Source organism: Haliotis rubra, unplaced genomic scaffold (assembly GCF_003918875.1).
Source record: "Haliotis rubra isolate DU_JTF1 unplaced genomic scaffold, ASM391887v1 Scf1440, whole genome shotgun sequence".
NCBI lineage: Eukaryota > Metazoa > Mollusca > Gastropoda > Lepetellida > Haliotidae > Haliotis > Haliotis rubra.
Window position 1 is genome coordinate 47,595 of NW_025765382.1, and position 13,509 is coordinate 61,103.

A 13,509-nucleotide genomic window follows, 5' to 3' on the forward strand; every position below is an offset into this window, starting at 1 on the left:
GTTGATACATCGGGTTGAGATTGGATCTGCGCTGATGTCACCGTAGCTGAGACCGGTCGTTTCTTGTGATGAACCTCTGGGATGATGATCGGCTGATCATCATACAGGCGCTGTTCTGCGACGGGAACAATCTCGGCCGAGAAAGTTCTAGTAGTCTGCGCTGACTTCCCCTTGGTGGTGGACGCTGCTCTGGGGGTGCGAAGTCTGCGCTGGGTGGTAGACGACCTCCGAGTCTTGGTCTGCGACGACTGGATGTCTGGCGATGCAGGTCTCTTCTTGGAGGTGGCGGACTTCGTCCCACGCCTCTCCTCCGAGGGAAACTCCAGCGGAACACCAGGCGGTAGGGGGTCGTCCGACAGCAGTTGACTGGTGAGGACTCAGCTGTATTATCCATGACTGGATCAATCCTGCACGACCTATCTGCGGCACGCCTCAGGACGCAAAGTAAATATCTATTAAATTCACAAGTTGATAAATGCTTGCAACAATTGCAGCGTGAGCTGAAAGAACATGGTACTGTGCAACTAGGGCATATTAGGTGCGGGTCAGCAGCAGAGAAACGTAACTTACATACGGAACAGATTTTCATGAACGTAAACTACTGAACAATCACGGAATACACCGTGAATAAACAGTGGTATATACGAATAAATATCCAGTTCCCGCCAAAACGGAAGGAGGGACAACTCTTGGTGAGTAGTGATTAGTGATTTTACATTGAAGGGAGCTTCAATAGGGAGATACAAGTGTTCCACTATGTTCGCAAGAAGAAGAAGACAAGCAATTAAGCATGAGTCAGGATAAGGAAAAATCTGAGATTTACAGAAACTGTTTTCGCGATTAAAACATAATTATACATAATTTTTAATTGAAAATTTGGGAATATGTTTCTGATGACTTTATCTTTCACCCAGCAAATTATTGCAATTCACTCGTATTCTCCTTTAAGCTTAGTTGAACCATTTGAGTCTCAAATGACGAAGCAGGAAGAGTCCATGCCTCCATGCCACTAAACCTCAGGACTGAGCTATAAGTAACTCACCGCAAGGTATGACTGCCTGGCTGTCATCGGAGGATTGCTCTAAAAGGTTGCAGTCAGTAAAATGGTCCGACTCTATAGTGCAGGTGTCATCGACTAATTAGATCCTGTGCTGGACAGAAGTCAGGGTGATTTTCCCACTGTAGTGTCTAGGGTCACCCACTGGGTAAAGTTGTACAAGGCAAGACTGTCCCTCTTTGTACCACTTAAGTCATCAAATGGCTGGCTGTTATATATGATATATTTGGGATTACACTTTCTCAGCAAAGTACAGATTCTACTATTGCTTTTATTTGAATTAGTATACATATTTTTTATTTTTGGGGGGTTGGGGGTTAGCCCAATCCAGAGTTCCAACCCTCAAAGTGAGCCACACAAAGTCAGTGGCCTTACCCACTCAGCCAGTGTAGCTAACACAGAAGTGTATGTCTGACAACTTGTAGTCTAGATCACGTTTGCTGTGTACCCATCTGACCAGTGTAATTTGACAATGCTCCAACTGTCGAAGCATGTATTACAACCAGCTGTTGTGCAAGATTCCAGAGGCTTCACATGAATACAATCTGGACCAAGCAAACCATATTGGTGGTTTTGAAATGTCAACAATATACAAGGCAATGTAACAGTGAAATATACTTAACCGCAAAAGAAACTCGAAATTTTCAAATGTTATTTCAAAATGGTACATCATAATTATCATTTGTCGAAGATGAAACTGTAATTATCTCAAGACATGCTGGTGTGTGTCTATGACCCAAATTGCAGGTAACGGTAAAATTGCATTTCTCCTGAAACCAAACACCTAAACGCAGCAGTTTTGGGGGCCAAGGGTGGATGTCGCAGACATTTCTCGAGGAAACCAAAATGCATGTGCATGTTTTGGTGGATCTTCGCTGTGTGGTCCTTTCCCATTAAATTCTTTTACGTTCTTAAAGTTCCAAATCTGAGATTAATTAAAACATCATTGGGTAACATTATTTTATTCCATAATGAAGAAATTGTAACATAGAAAACTTCCAGGTAGTTTCACTAAGAATATAAATGTCACCACTGACATACCAGTCAACATTTCTATCAATCTGGTGAACACCTGTCCTACTGTAGCACCGCGCACCACAACATAGGACACACTCAGTCTGTCAATCTGGTGAACACCTGTCCTACTGCCCCACTGAGTGCCACAACATAGGACACAACAATTACATATCTATAAATCTGGTGAACACCTGTCCAAATGTAAGCAAACAGAATTTCCATTTTGTGAATTTGTACTTTTAACTGCTTCCAATCGGAGTAGGTCTACATAAGCCCTGTGTTCTTAGCCACAGGCAATTCCATTCCTGGAACACTGAGAACTTGTTGACATAATACACATGTTTCAGTGAGGTTGGACTCATGGTTTCAGAAAATGTTCTCAACTGTTGGAAGTGGACTGAATCTTGAAAGAACAACAACAAATCATTCGAATAATCATCAACACAATACTGTTCCAAGATTCCATGTGAATATCCTAAAACAATTATTCTTGAGGAGTAATGGTCAGGAGTATCAGTAAAAGAACAATGTTTCTTAAACAGAAGGCAAAATAGCTTATTATGCCCCAAATAAACAGATGAAGTCCTTTGATTTTCAGGAAAAGCAACCAATGTATATTTCACTCAAGTTCCAGAGGTGTCCATCACCAGTCTTCACAGCTGTCTTTGAAACCACACAGGATGTCTGACACCAACCTGGCAGTTGCGACCCAATTCAAGCACAATAATAGAACACAATCTACTTGAACCCTTTTTAATTTTACATTTTGCCCAATGAAATCTCACATAATTGAATAGGTAAATGCTTCCATTTACTTGAAACCATTTTCTAGTTTGTGAATTTTGAATTTGCAGTTTAGTTCATTCAGTCAACCTAAGTTGACAGTGCCTACAACAGACATTCACTTGTCACTGATAAAGCAAATACAGAAAGTTCCATTAGCTGCCATTTAGATTAGACATACACAGAGAAAGAAGGTATGGAATGGATCATGTTTTGTATATACAGCTCTTATAGACAAATTTCACATGAAACATTTTGTGTATATGGCTCTGAATTATTCATAAAGCTACGTAATGATTAAATTCTAAATGTCACGAAATATAGAAGTCTACAAAATACATGTCTCTCAAAAATTTAATCCAAATCAAATTAGCGCTGTATATTTTTCACTAAACTCAAACCTGTTCCTGTGAAGCTTGTATAGAAGGCAGACGATGCAGCTTGCTTGTATAGAAGGCAGGCGGGTGCACTTCTGCACACTACCAGCACTAGGTCTGGCTTGAGTACTGTGAAGCTTGTATAGAAGGCAGACGGTGCACTTCTGCACACTACCAGCACTAGGTCTGGCTTGAGTACTGTGAAGCTTGTATAGAAGGCAGATGATGCACTTCTGCACACTACCAGCACTAGGTCTGGCTTGAGTACTGTGAAGCTTGTATAGAAGGCAGACGATGCACTTCTGCACACTACCAGCACTAGGTCTGGCTTGAGTACTGTGAAGCTTGTATAGAAGGCAGACGGTGCACTTCTGCACACTACCAGCACTAGGTCTGGCTTGAGTACTGTGAAGCTTGTATAGAAGGCAGACGGTGCACTCCTGCACACTACCAGCACTAGGTCTGGCTTGAGTACTGTGAAGCTTGTATAGAAGGCAGACGGTGCACTTCTGCACACTACCAGCACTAGGTCTGGCTTGAGTACTGTGAAGCTTGTATAGAAGGCAGACGGTGCACTTGCACACTCACCAGCACTAGGTCTGGCTTGAGTACTGTGAAGCTTGTATAGAAGGCAGACGATGCACTCCTGCACACTACCAGCACTAGGTCTGGCTTGAGTACTGTAGCTTGTATAGAAGGTATAGAAGGCAGACGATGCACTTCTGCACACTACCAGCACTAGGTCTGGCTTGAGTACTGTGAAGCTTGTATAGAAGGCAGACGGTGCACTTCTGCACACTACCAGCACTAGGTCTGGCTTGAGTACTGTGAAGCTTGTATAGAAGGCAGACGGTGCACTCCTGCACACTACCAGCACTAGGTCTGGCTTGAGTACTGTGAAGCTTGTATAGAAGGCAGACGGTGCACTTCTGCACACTACCAGCACTAGGTCTGGCTTGAGTACTGTGAAGCTTGTATAGAAGGCAGACGGTGCACTTCTGCACACTACCAGCACTAGGTCTGGCTTGAGTACTGTGAAGCTTGTATAGAAGGCAGACGGTGCACTCCTGCACACTACCAGCACTAGGTCTGGCTTGAGTACTGTGAAGCATGTAAGTGTAAATAATATAAAGAAAGTACTGTCATCAATTAGTTCCTGTGAAGCGTCACCTTTGTCAACATTTTCCTTTACATTTCATACTGACAGGAGGCAAGTCAAGTTGAAATATGGGCACAGCACATCATTTCCTTAACAAACGATAAATAGTCCAACATAATTCTTGTTACTGAAAAATAACTTCCATGCAATAGTTGGTTAGTCTGTTTAGATCGGTCTCACTGCGGTGGTTATCCAAAACTTTCCTGATGTGGTCTTCTTGGGATTTTTCCGGAAAAACACTTTTTAGGTGTAAGAATAAGTCCTCAGTAACACTTGGAATGCGTTTTGGTGGTTCCTCTCTCTCAGGATTGTGCACTCTGGGTGGTGGTGGTCTTCCCTTTGCATGCCAGACACTTCCTCCGTTGGGCATGTTTCCACGGGGATCTCTATTGTGAGCAACACCATCACTCTCCCAATGTCCGATGGGGAAGTGTTTGCCCACAGGAGCTTGCTGTGGGGGTCTGCTTCCCATGAGGCCTTGGGTTCCCTGGTACCTGGAACACAGATCACAGTACTGAGAACATTAATACTGACTTAAACACAAGTCAAATAATAGAACAATGGTCAATAAAATCAGAACACAGATCAAAGAACATCAAAACTAGATCATAGAACACTGGACATTGATAACAGAAAACAGATCATAGAACAGTGGAATGCAGAACTTTGACACCGCTAACGGACCAGAACACAAATCACATGGCGTGTCAAGTCAGCTGGACAGAAACCCTATGTAGCAGAGACAATTTATCTGGATATTTTCACATGAACATATAGACCTTTGTGAGATATCGAACAATAGTTATCACTGTTTATTACCTACAAGGGCAAAAATATAAGGGTTCATATTTTTCATACGATGCCCTAGGGATATATCACTTTTTCATGGTGACATCATGAACAATGCTATGACGTCACCTTTCTTCTATGACGTTGCGTTTTACATGCGGCGACGGCTGGTGTTAGAATATTTGGGTTTATTTTCCTCAATTTGACGACTTTGGTAATACGTAGAAAGTTATATTTGTGCCCACATAATACCATGTTTACGACACTCATATGGTTATATGCCTAGCTCTCGCTTGGGAAATACCAACATTTAGACACTTGGGTCGTAAACATAGTATGACATGGGCACTCATGTAAATTCCTTTATTTATGATATTGCCATAAATCCTGTAATTGTGGATGCAGAAGGGTTGGTCGGGCAGGAATCCATCCAGATAGGATTCTCAAAATTTGTGCATATTTCATGCAGGCAAAAATTGTAAATTTTGTTTGCTTGTTTTACCTCGAAATGTTGTTGATTACATTTGTAGTATTCTGAATATATGAAACATAAATTATGCAGGCTTAACAAAATTTCATTTTTCATATTTTATCGGTTTTTTTTATAGAAATTCCATGAAATTGTGTGACTACCATTACAAAATTTGAAACGTCATTTTGAAAAGAAAAAAATCCAAAGCTGAAATCATTTATGTACATATATATTAGAATATATAGTTTTACAAAATAACAGGGGCGGTTGGATAGCCTAATGGTTAAAGCGTTTGCACATCACGTTGAAGACCCGCGTTCGATTCCCCACATGAGTACAATGTGTGAAGCCCATTTCTGGTGTCCTCCGCCGTGATATTGCTGGAATATTGCTAAAAGCGGTGTAAAACGAAAGGTCACTCACTCACTACAATATAACATGGTTGATGAATTTTGAAATTTTATATTTAATACTTAAAAGGGGCAAAAAAAGCAAAAAAATTCCTTTCACTTCTGATTTGCAAATATAAAGTGATATGTAGCAAAAAATTAAAAATGAGAATATGAATTATATTATGCTTACTTGAAGCTCTACTACCAAACATACTTGCACTACAAATTCTAGACAGAAACAAATAAATCAATTTTAATTAAACAAGGAAAATGATAATGTTATGGCATGGACATTGGCATTAATTGTTATGGTAGTGACAAAATAATGGTAGTGGCACTTTTAGTAATAGCCAGTTTACTTTCAAAGTTGATTTAATGACTGATTGTCAGTCAGATATTTCAGAATGTTTGAAGAATATGTAATAGGCAAACGATTTACGTAGATATCCCTGTCATGTAAAAACAGATAAAGACTGCATCTTATGGTAGTGACATTGTGACTGCCACTACCCTCACTCCTTTCATAAGCTTAGTCAAGGATGTGCCTGGCAAACTAGAAGTGGAACGCATCGAAATCCACTAGAAATTCAGTAGTCATACTCCACTGACATAATTGCTCAGTGAGTAGAGGTGGGGTCTTCCCGCTTACTCAACTCCTATTGTTTCAGTAGAAGAAATCACTGGGGTGTGATAATCCCCTTTAATTCCTTATTTTGTTCCCTGTGAAATAGTATCTGGGACCAAATGGGATAAAATACTACTACTTTTGACTCAATGTTTGTCTATATTTATTGATTATATATACTCAAAAAAACCTGTCAGTACGACAAACTTAGATAGGCACTGTAATCAAATCATTACAGAAATGGACATAATAAGCGGATCAAAAATATTTTTGTGTACAATATCCTGACACATCAATGAATAACTCAGCACAATTCCAAGAAATTAATTACGTGAACGTTTGCAGTCCATTCAGACTCTTGACTTCAGTATCTAGTGTGACCACCACGAGAGGCAATAACTGCAGCACAGCTTTTATGCATGGAGTGCACCAATCGATTGATGAAGGCCATTGGCACCTGGAACCACACTCTGAGAAAGGCCTGGCGCAATAAATCGGTTGTGTTCGGCCTTGGTATGACATTATTCAGTCTCCTCTGAATTTCATCCCAAAGATGTTCAATTGGGTTTAAATCAGGACTAAGGACTGGCCACTGCATAATGTTGATACCCTTCTGCTGTAGGAAGTCCCGTGTAGCTCTGGCAGTATGGGCCCGAACGTTATCATGCTGGAAAATGTTGTTCCGGTGACGTGCGAAATGTGATATGATGTGGCATCTGAGAGCTTGGTCGATGTAGCGCACTGCTGTGATGCCACCTCCTCTCCCTGGACCAAGGTTCTGGAACCCCACAGGACCCACTCTCTGGTTCAGGCCTATTCCACCCCATACCATGACCCACTCTCTGGCTCAGGCCTATTCCACCCAATACCATGATGCTTGCACCTCCCCATGAGTCTCTTTCCATGGGGCGCGCGGTGGGCGAGCTGCCTAAGGTGCCAGGACTAGTGATCCAGCGAGCTTGAGGTGTCGGGATCGAGCCCACCTGTGACCGGGTGTAAAAACCTCGGAGTCAACTTTGTGTGCAGACTCTTTCAGTGTTGTCACAACCCCTAGTGTACAGTACACAACCCTGTGCACTTAAAAGAACCAACGAATCCGTGGGTATATGACCAGATGGTGGCCACATGAATACGTGCAAACACCAAGTTGCGGGTAAGGCAACGTGCAGTGAACTTGTACAAAGTACTGTGACTTTGTGTCCCAGTCCACCCAGCTGTGAATGGGTCCCTCATTAGGATGAGAAGGCCACAATAACTTGGTGCGCCTAGTGGCTGCAAGAGTTGTATGCGCCCCAGGGAGTTGCGATTGATAAACGATGTGCCGTTGAGACTGACATCCAATGATCGAGGGACGAAAATACCAGCGGCCTTAAGCAAGCACTAGTTGCCTGGATATGTGCGCTATATAAATATCATATATCATATAATAAATAATAATAATAATAATTTCCATAACACATTGGTCTGAGTAATGCTGGCCACATCGTCGCCATATTCTTGTTCTGCCATCTGCAGTTGATACGCATTAACGACTTTCATCTGTGAACTGAACAGTTCTCCATTGCCTGTATCACCAGTTTTGGTGTTGTAGGGCAAACTGTAGACATTCACGCTGATGACGAGGGGTGAGGATAGGTCCACGGTAAGGTCTACAGCAATGGAGGTTCCCGCTGTTAAGACGTTGGCGTACTGTATGAGTACTGATTGGTCTTCCATGTGTTCCCACTGTCTGGCGTGCTGTTTCGGATGCCTGCATGAAGGGATTCTGTACATGCCGTCGCACAACATGGTGGTCTTGTCATCTTGTGGTCATCCTTGGTCTGCCAGTACAGGGGCAATCATTTGAGGTGTTGGTGGCCCGGAAACGTTGCTGCAGCCTGCAGATGGTCCGAACATTGACCTGGAAGTGACTGGCAACGGCTTGTGCAGTGTGGCCAGCTTCAAGTCTTCCTAGCGCCTGGTTCCTCTGAGATGTCGTGAGTCGTGGCATCCTGCTGACGTAATGTGAATGTTTCAACCAGGTTTGGGGGTGCATTTTATAGGGCTGGTCCTTGTGAACAGCACGTGCAGCATGAGTTGCATGAAAAACATGGAGAACATCGTACCATCTCAAAAATTAGGTTGCGTTTTTGGGACCATTTCCTGGGTTCCATTCTGAGTTTGGGAAGAAATGTCTTTGCTCAGGTAAAGTTGGAGATGTTGTCAAAATGAAATTTTTAGAGTAAAATTAATATTTTATACTTATCCTGACTCATGCTTATTGCTTGTCTTCTTCTTCTTGCGAACATAGTGGAACACGTGTATCTCCCAATTGAAGTTCCCTTCAATTAAAAAATCACTAATTAGTACTCACCACGAGTTACCTCCCTTCCACAAGCGGGAACGAGAGCGCCACCTCAACCCATGTGCCTCACTCTCTCCTTTTGTTTCGAGCCCAACACTTTATTTTTCCGAAGAAATCCAAAGTGTTAAGTGGGGAGGACGGGAGGGCTTACCTCATGAGTCAGGATAAGTATAAAATATTAATTTTACTCTAAAAATTTCATATTTTTCCTTATCCTGACTCATGCTTATTGCTTGTAGAATCCGACGGAAAAGGAGGTGGGAATATATATACTTTGGATTTTAATAATTAGTGATTTGAACTGTGATGATTGTAATAACCCTATGGGAACTTCATAAAGGCACTGAACTGATGAATTCCTGCTGCTTAACTTATCAGCTGCCATATAAAGGTTATTACAATTTACTGAATATGATAAAAGTATATACAACATTAATGTAAGCTGAAGCTATTAATGTGATAGTATAAACTTCTGTGAGTTTATAGTGGATACTTTTATAAATGAACCAAAGTATTAAGCTTAAGATATGCATATATTTAAGCTATAATAGTATAGTACTGTGCTTAAGATATAATTATAACTTAAGCTGTATAATAGTAACCAACTCCTTAGAGTTTGTTAGCTAATACATTTATGCATATGACCATATGACTGAGCTTAAGGATTGATGAAACTTAAGCTGAACATATATATAATAGCAAAACTCCTAGGAGTTGTAAGCTTATATATAGTATGATATAAAAACCATAGTACTGAGCTTAAGATAATAAATTAAACTTAAGCAAAATATATAGATAGCATGTAGCTATTAGTACTGTTATCAGATAAGTATAAAATCTGTAAGATAGACTTATCTTCTCCGTGGAACTGTCAACTGTTGAGCGAGGACCATGGGACCGAAATGGTGGATACCTGAGACGTCCTCGGTGGTGATATCTCTCAGATAGTGGTTGGCAAACACCATATCGGATCTCCAGAAACATCCCTCCATTATGGTATTCAACGAGCAATTCCCATGTAGAGCGAGAGTTGAGGCTAGCGCGCTCTAATTTCGTGAGGATTAGAAGCTCTTGGAGGGTCGAGTCCTGCAGCCTTGTAGGCACGTAGTATGACAGTTCTGATCCAGATAGAGATAGTAGTACGTGAGACTTCCGTCTGCGTAGCTGTAGATATAGGGATAAATAATCTCTTGAATTTCCCTCTGCTCTGTTTGGATCGTTGGAGATATATTTTCAGTGCTCTCACTGGGCATAGTGATAGATCCATCGTATCATGCGGTCCAAGTATGGATGAGAGAGCTGGGACGTGGAATAATCTGTCTGGTTGACCTGGCAGTTGGTTTTTCGCTATAAAATCCCAGCGAAGTCCCAGATGAGCGATGTTATGAATATCATCAAAGCGTGTTCTCTCGTAATCCAATGCGTGAATCTCTGACATCCTGGCGGCCGTAGCTAGTGCTAACAGGAATAAGGTTTTGTGGGTCAGTGATTCAAACGATGTAGATAGCAATGGTTCATAAGCCTCACTAGTGAGGTGTTGGAGCACTATATTTAGATCCCAGGCTGGAGCGTGAAACTTCCGTTTCTGATCCTCCAATCGGAACGCTCGTAACAAAGCGAGTAACTCTGGTGTTTTTGTTAACTTGACGCCCGTTCGCATAGTTATGACAGAACTTATAGCTGCAAGATAAGTGGACAAGGTTGAGCCTTTTAGATTCTTAGTTTGCCGTAGATAACATAAGAAATCTGCCACTTGAGGATGTGTAGCATATCTGGCTGTAAATCCTTTCTTAGCAGCGTAATTGACAAAACTGTGCCATTTGTCATCGTATAAGTTACGAGTTGAGTTACGTAGTGCAAGCGTGACCGCTTTAGCCGCTCTGGCAGAATAACCTCTCTTATTCAGACATGCCTTGATACAATCCATACGTGAAGTTGGAATGCTTCTGGTGTTTCGTGCACTTGTTTGGTGTGCGGATGTATCAATAGATTGGCGCGTTGTGGGAGCTGAAGAATTGGTTTTCCCATTACTTGAATGAGATCTGGAAACCAAGTTCTCGCTGGCCAGTAGGGCGCGACCAAAATGAGATGGAGGCTCTGCGTTTGACTGATTTTCTGTAAGACTTGTGGGATCAACGCTGGAGGCGGGAAAGCGTACGCGTTGAGTCTCTCCCACGATATGCTTAGTGCGTCCGTTGCCCATGCTAGTGGGTCTGGCACTGGCGACACGAATGTTGTCAGTTGCTTGTTGAATCAAGTGGCGAATAGGTCTATCAGTGGAGATCCTATTTCCATGATTATTTGATTGAATATCTCTGTGCGGAGCATCCATTCTGTCGGCGACGGTTGGTGTGGCCGAGAGAGAGAGCGTCTGCTAATACATTCTTTGCTCCTGGAATGTGGCAAGCTCTGACGTGTATGTTTAGATTGTCGATTAAATCGAACAGTCTGAAACATCAAGTCAGTAGGTTCTGTGACCTTGTTGAACCTTGTTTGTTCACATAAAACGCCACTGTTGAATTGTCTGTGTGAACCATCAACTGAGCGTTCTGTAGTAGGTTGCTCCAGTGACTTATGGCGTTTATGACTGCTTGCATCTCTAGCAGATTTATGTGACATTTGCTCTCTTGATTGCTCCATAGGCCTGACGCTGTCCTGCGGCAAGGTGGGCTCCCCAACCTTGTAGTGACGCGTCTACGTAGAGATGTGTTTTCGATTCCCGGCTCTACTAAGGAGACGCCTGCGCAAACATTCAATCTCTTGGTCCACCAGAGTAGATGTGGTTTGACATAATCTGGTAGACTGAATGGTAGAGAGTCCTCGAGATGAGCATTGATGAGGACTTGTAACGGACGTAATTGAAGCCTGCCTCTGACTGTCAAGTCTTGAGCTGATGTGAGTAGTCCCAATAGGCTCTGCCACTGTCGAGTGGTAGCGGGAGAGTAGAGCTTGAGGAATAAGTTGTTGGATCTTGATCCATCTGTCCTCGGGACTACAATACGATTCTGAGCTGTTAGAAATCGTATACCTAGAAATTGCAGATCCTGCGTTGGTTCTAGGTCCGACTTGAGTAGATTTACTAACCATCCTAATTGTGTTAGTAGCTTGATTATAAAGTTCAGCTGTAGTCTGAGACGCTGTGGATCTGGATCCACTTGTATACCGTCGTCTAGGTAAAAAGTGCTGCGAAGACCTTGATGATGTAGGTATGAGACAATAGGCTTGGTCACTCTTGTGAATACCCAAGGGGCCGATGTGATTCCGAAGGGAAGAACCTTCCATTGGTAATGTTTCCCGTCTAGGATAAATCTTAGATATTTCCTTGAGTTGGGATGAATCGGAATGTGTAGATATGCGTCTTGCAAATCTATGCTGGCCATGTAATCTTTGGGACGAATTAAATGCCGAAGTTGCGGTAAGTGTATCATGCGAAACGTTGGTGGTTTGCATAGATATTCTCTGTTGAAGATGCTCATGCTCAAGAATTTTTCTTCGGCACTAGGAAAACTGGGGAGTAGAAACCTGGTACGATGTTTCGTTGATCCAGAACTTCTAAGGCCTGTTTGTTTAGCAGAGTAAGTACTGTTTCTCTTAACATAGGTAGTTGTGCCGGTTGAACGTTGAACCCTGTGGGGTTGACTGTTAACGGAGGCTTGGCCTTGAGTTGTATTAGATATCCGTGCTGTAGGATGTTGGATACATATGGATCTTGTAGTATTCCCCAGTTTTCCCAGTGTAGCTGAAGGCGTCCACCCACTTGAGACAGTTGTACTGGAACGGCTGGGGGAGGAAGACTCCAGTCGTTCCGAACCTGAATTTCATCATCTAAATCCACGGGCACCTCTGGATGATCTGCCTCTAGCTGATCCTCCCCTAAATTTGTTGTAAAGAATCCTTGGGATCTTTAGCTGCAGCTAATTTCTTGTCCCGTGCTTTCTGTAGCCCCGAAAACTTAGACTTGCCCGAGTATCTCTGTGTTGACTGTTTAATGACGTTCGCTAAGGTATCCATGGATCTGATCATAAGTACCTCTCTCGAGTCTTTAGATACTTCTTTGGAGACCTTGTCTATGTTGCCACCAAACAGTAAGGGCGATGACCATGGAGCTGTGTATAGAGATTCTGTAAATTGCTTATCCCAAGAGCAGGAGGCTAGTAAGCCTTGCCGACGAGCCATGGTAGTAGTTTCAGTAAGCGCTGACAGGTGCTCTGTAAGAAATTGGTGGTCTCTTTTCTGCATGAGTAGAGCTGAGTAGATCATTCTATCTTCCTCCTCTGTAGAATTCTTGAACTTGGTGATGAGAGTTTCATTAATCGTTCTAGATCTATTCAATCCAAAGAACATTCTCCTGGAGATGGTATCTAATTGAGCGAATTTGCGATCGTCTACTCTGTAACTTCTGGACTTGGCATCGCTGATTAATTTAAAGTTGTCATCAATATCCTGGGCCTTGAAAAAGGGGTCCATATTGTGTCCAGCAAATTTCTTGGCATT

The 13,509-nt window shown here is 42.4% G+C and overlaps 2 protein-coding genes across 4 annotated transcripts in view; both read right to left on the reverse strand.

Annotated features, from left to right (window-relative positions):
- Positions 1-2,003: 2,003 nt before the first annotated feature.
- On the reverse strand, positions 2,004-4,385 carry LOC124269356. Of its 3 annotated transcripts, XM_046704374.1 has the most exons (4): positions 4,313-4,385; positions 3,955-4,243; positions 3,322-3,810; positions 2,004-3,291 (listed from the first exon to the last, which is right to left on the reverse strand). In XM_046704374.1, exons 1-4 carry the CDS (start codon positions 4,344-4,346, stop codon positions 3,222-3,224), a joined length of 882 nt encoding a protein of 293 aa, XP_046560330.1. In that variant the 5' UTR covers positions 4,347-4,385; the 3' UTR covers positions 2,004-3,221. The 3 variants fall into 3 exon arrangements, with proteins under 3 accessions (XP_046560330.1, XP_046560329.1, XP_046560328.1); XM_046704373.1 differs by having other exon boundaries at positions 2,004-3,297; positions 3,328-3,810; positions 3,955-4,346; XM_046704372.1 differs by having other exon boundaries at positions 3,955-4,346.
- A 30-nt stretch (positions 4,386-4,415) lies between these two features.
- LOC124269355 (probable ribonuclease ZC3H12C) overlaps positions 4,416-13,509 on the reverse strand; it is an 85,206-nt gene continuing 76,112 nt past the window's right edge. The window contains exon 6 of the mRNA XM_046704370.1: positions 4,416-4,887. Within this exon, the coding sequence (XP_046560326.1) occupies positions 4,518-4,887 (370 nt within the window). The 3' untranslated portion in view covers positions 4,416-4,517. The remainder of the gene's footprint in view (positions 4,888-13,509) is intronic.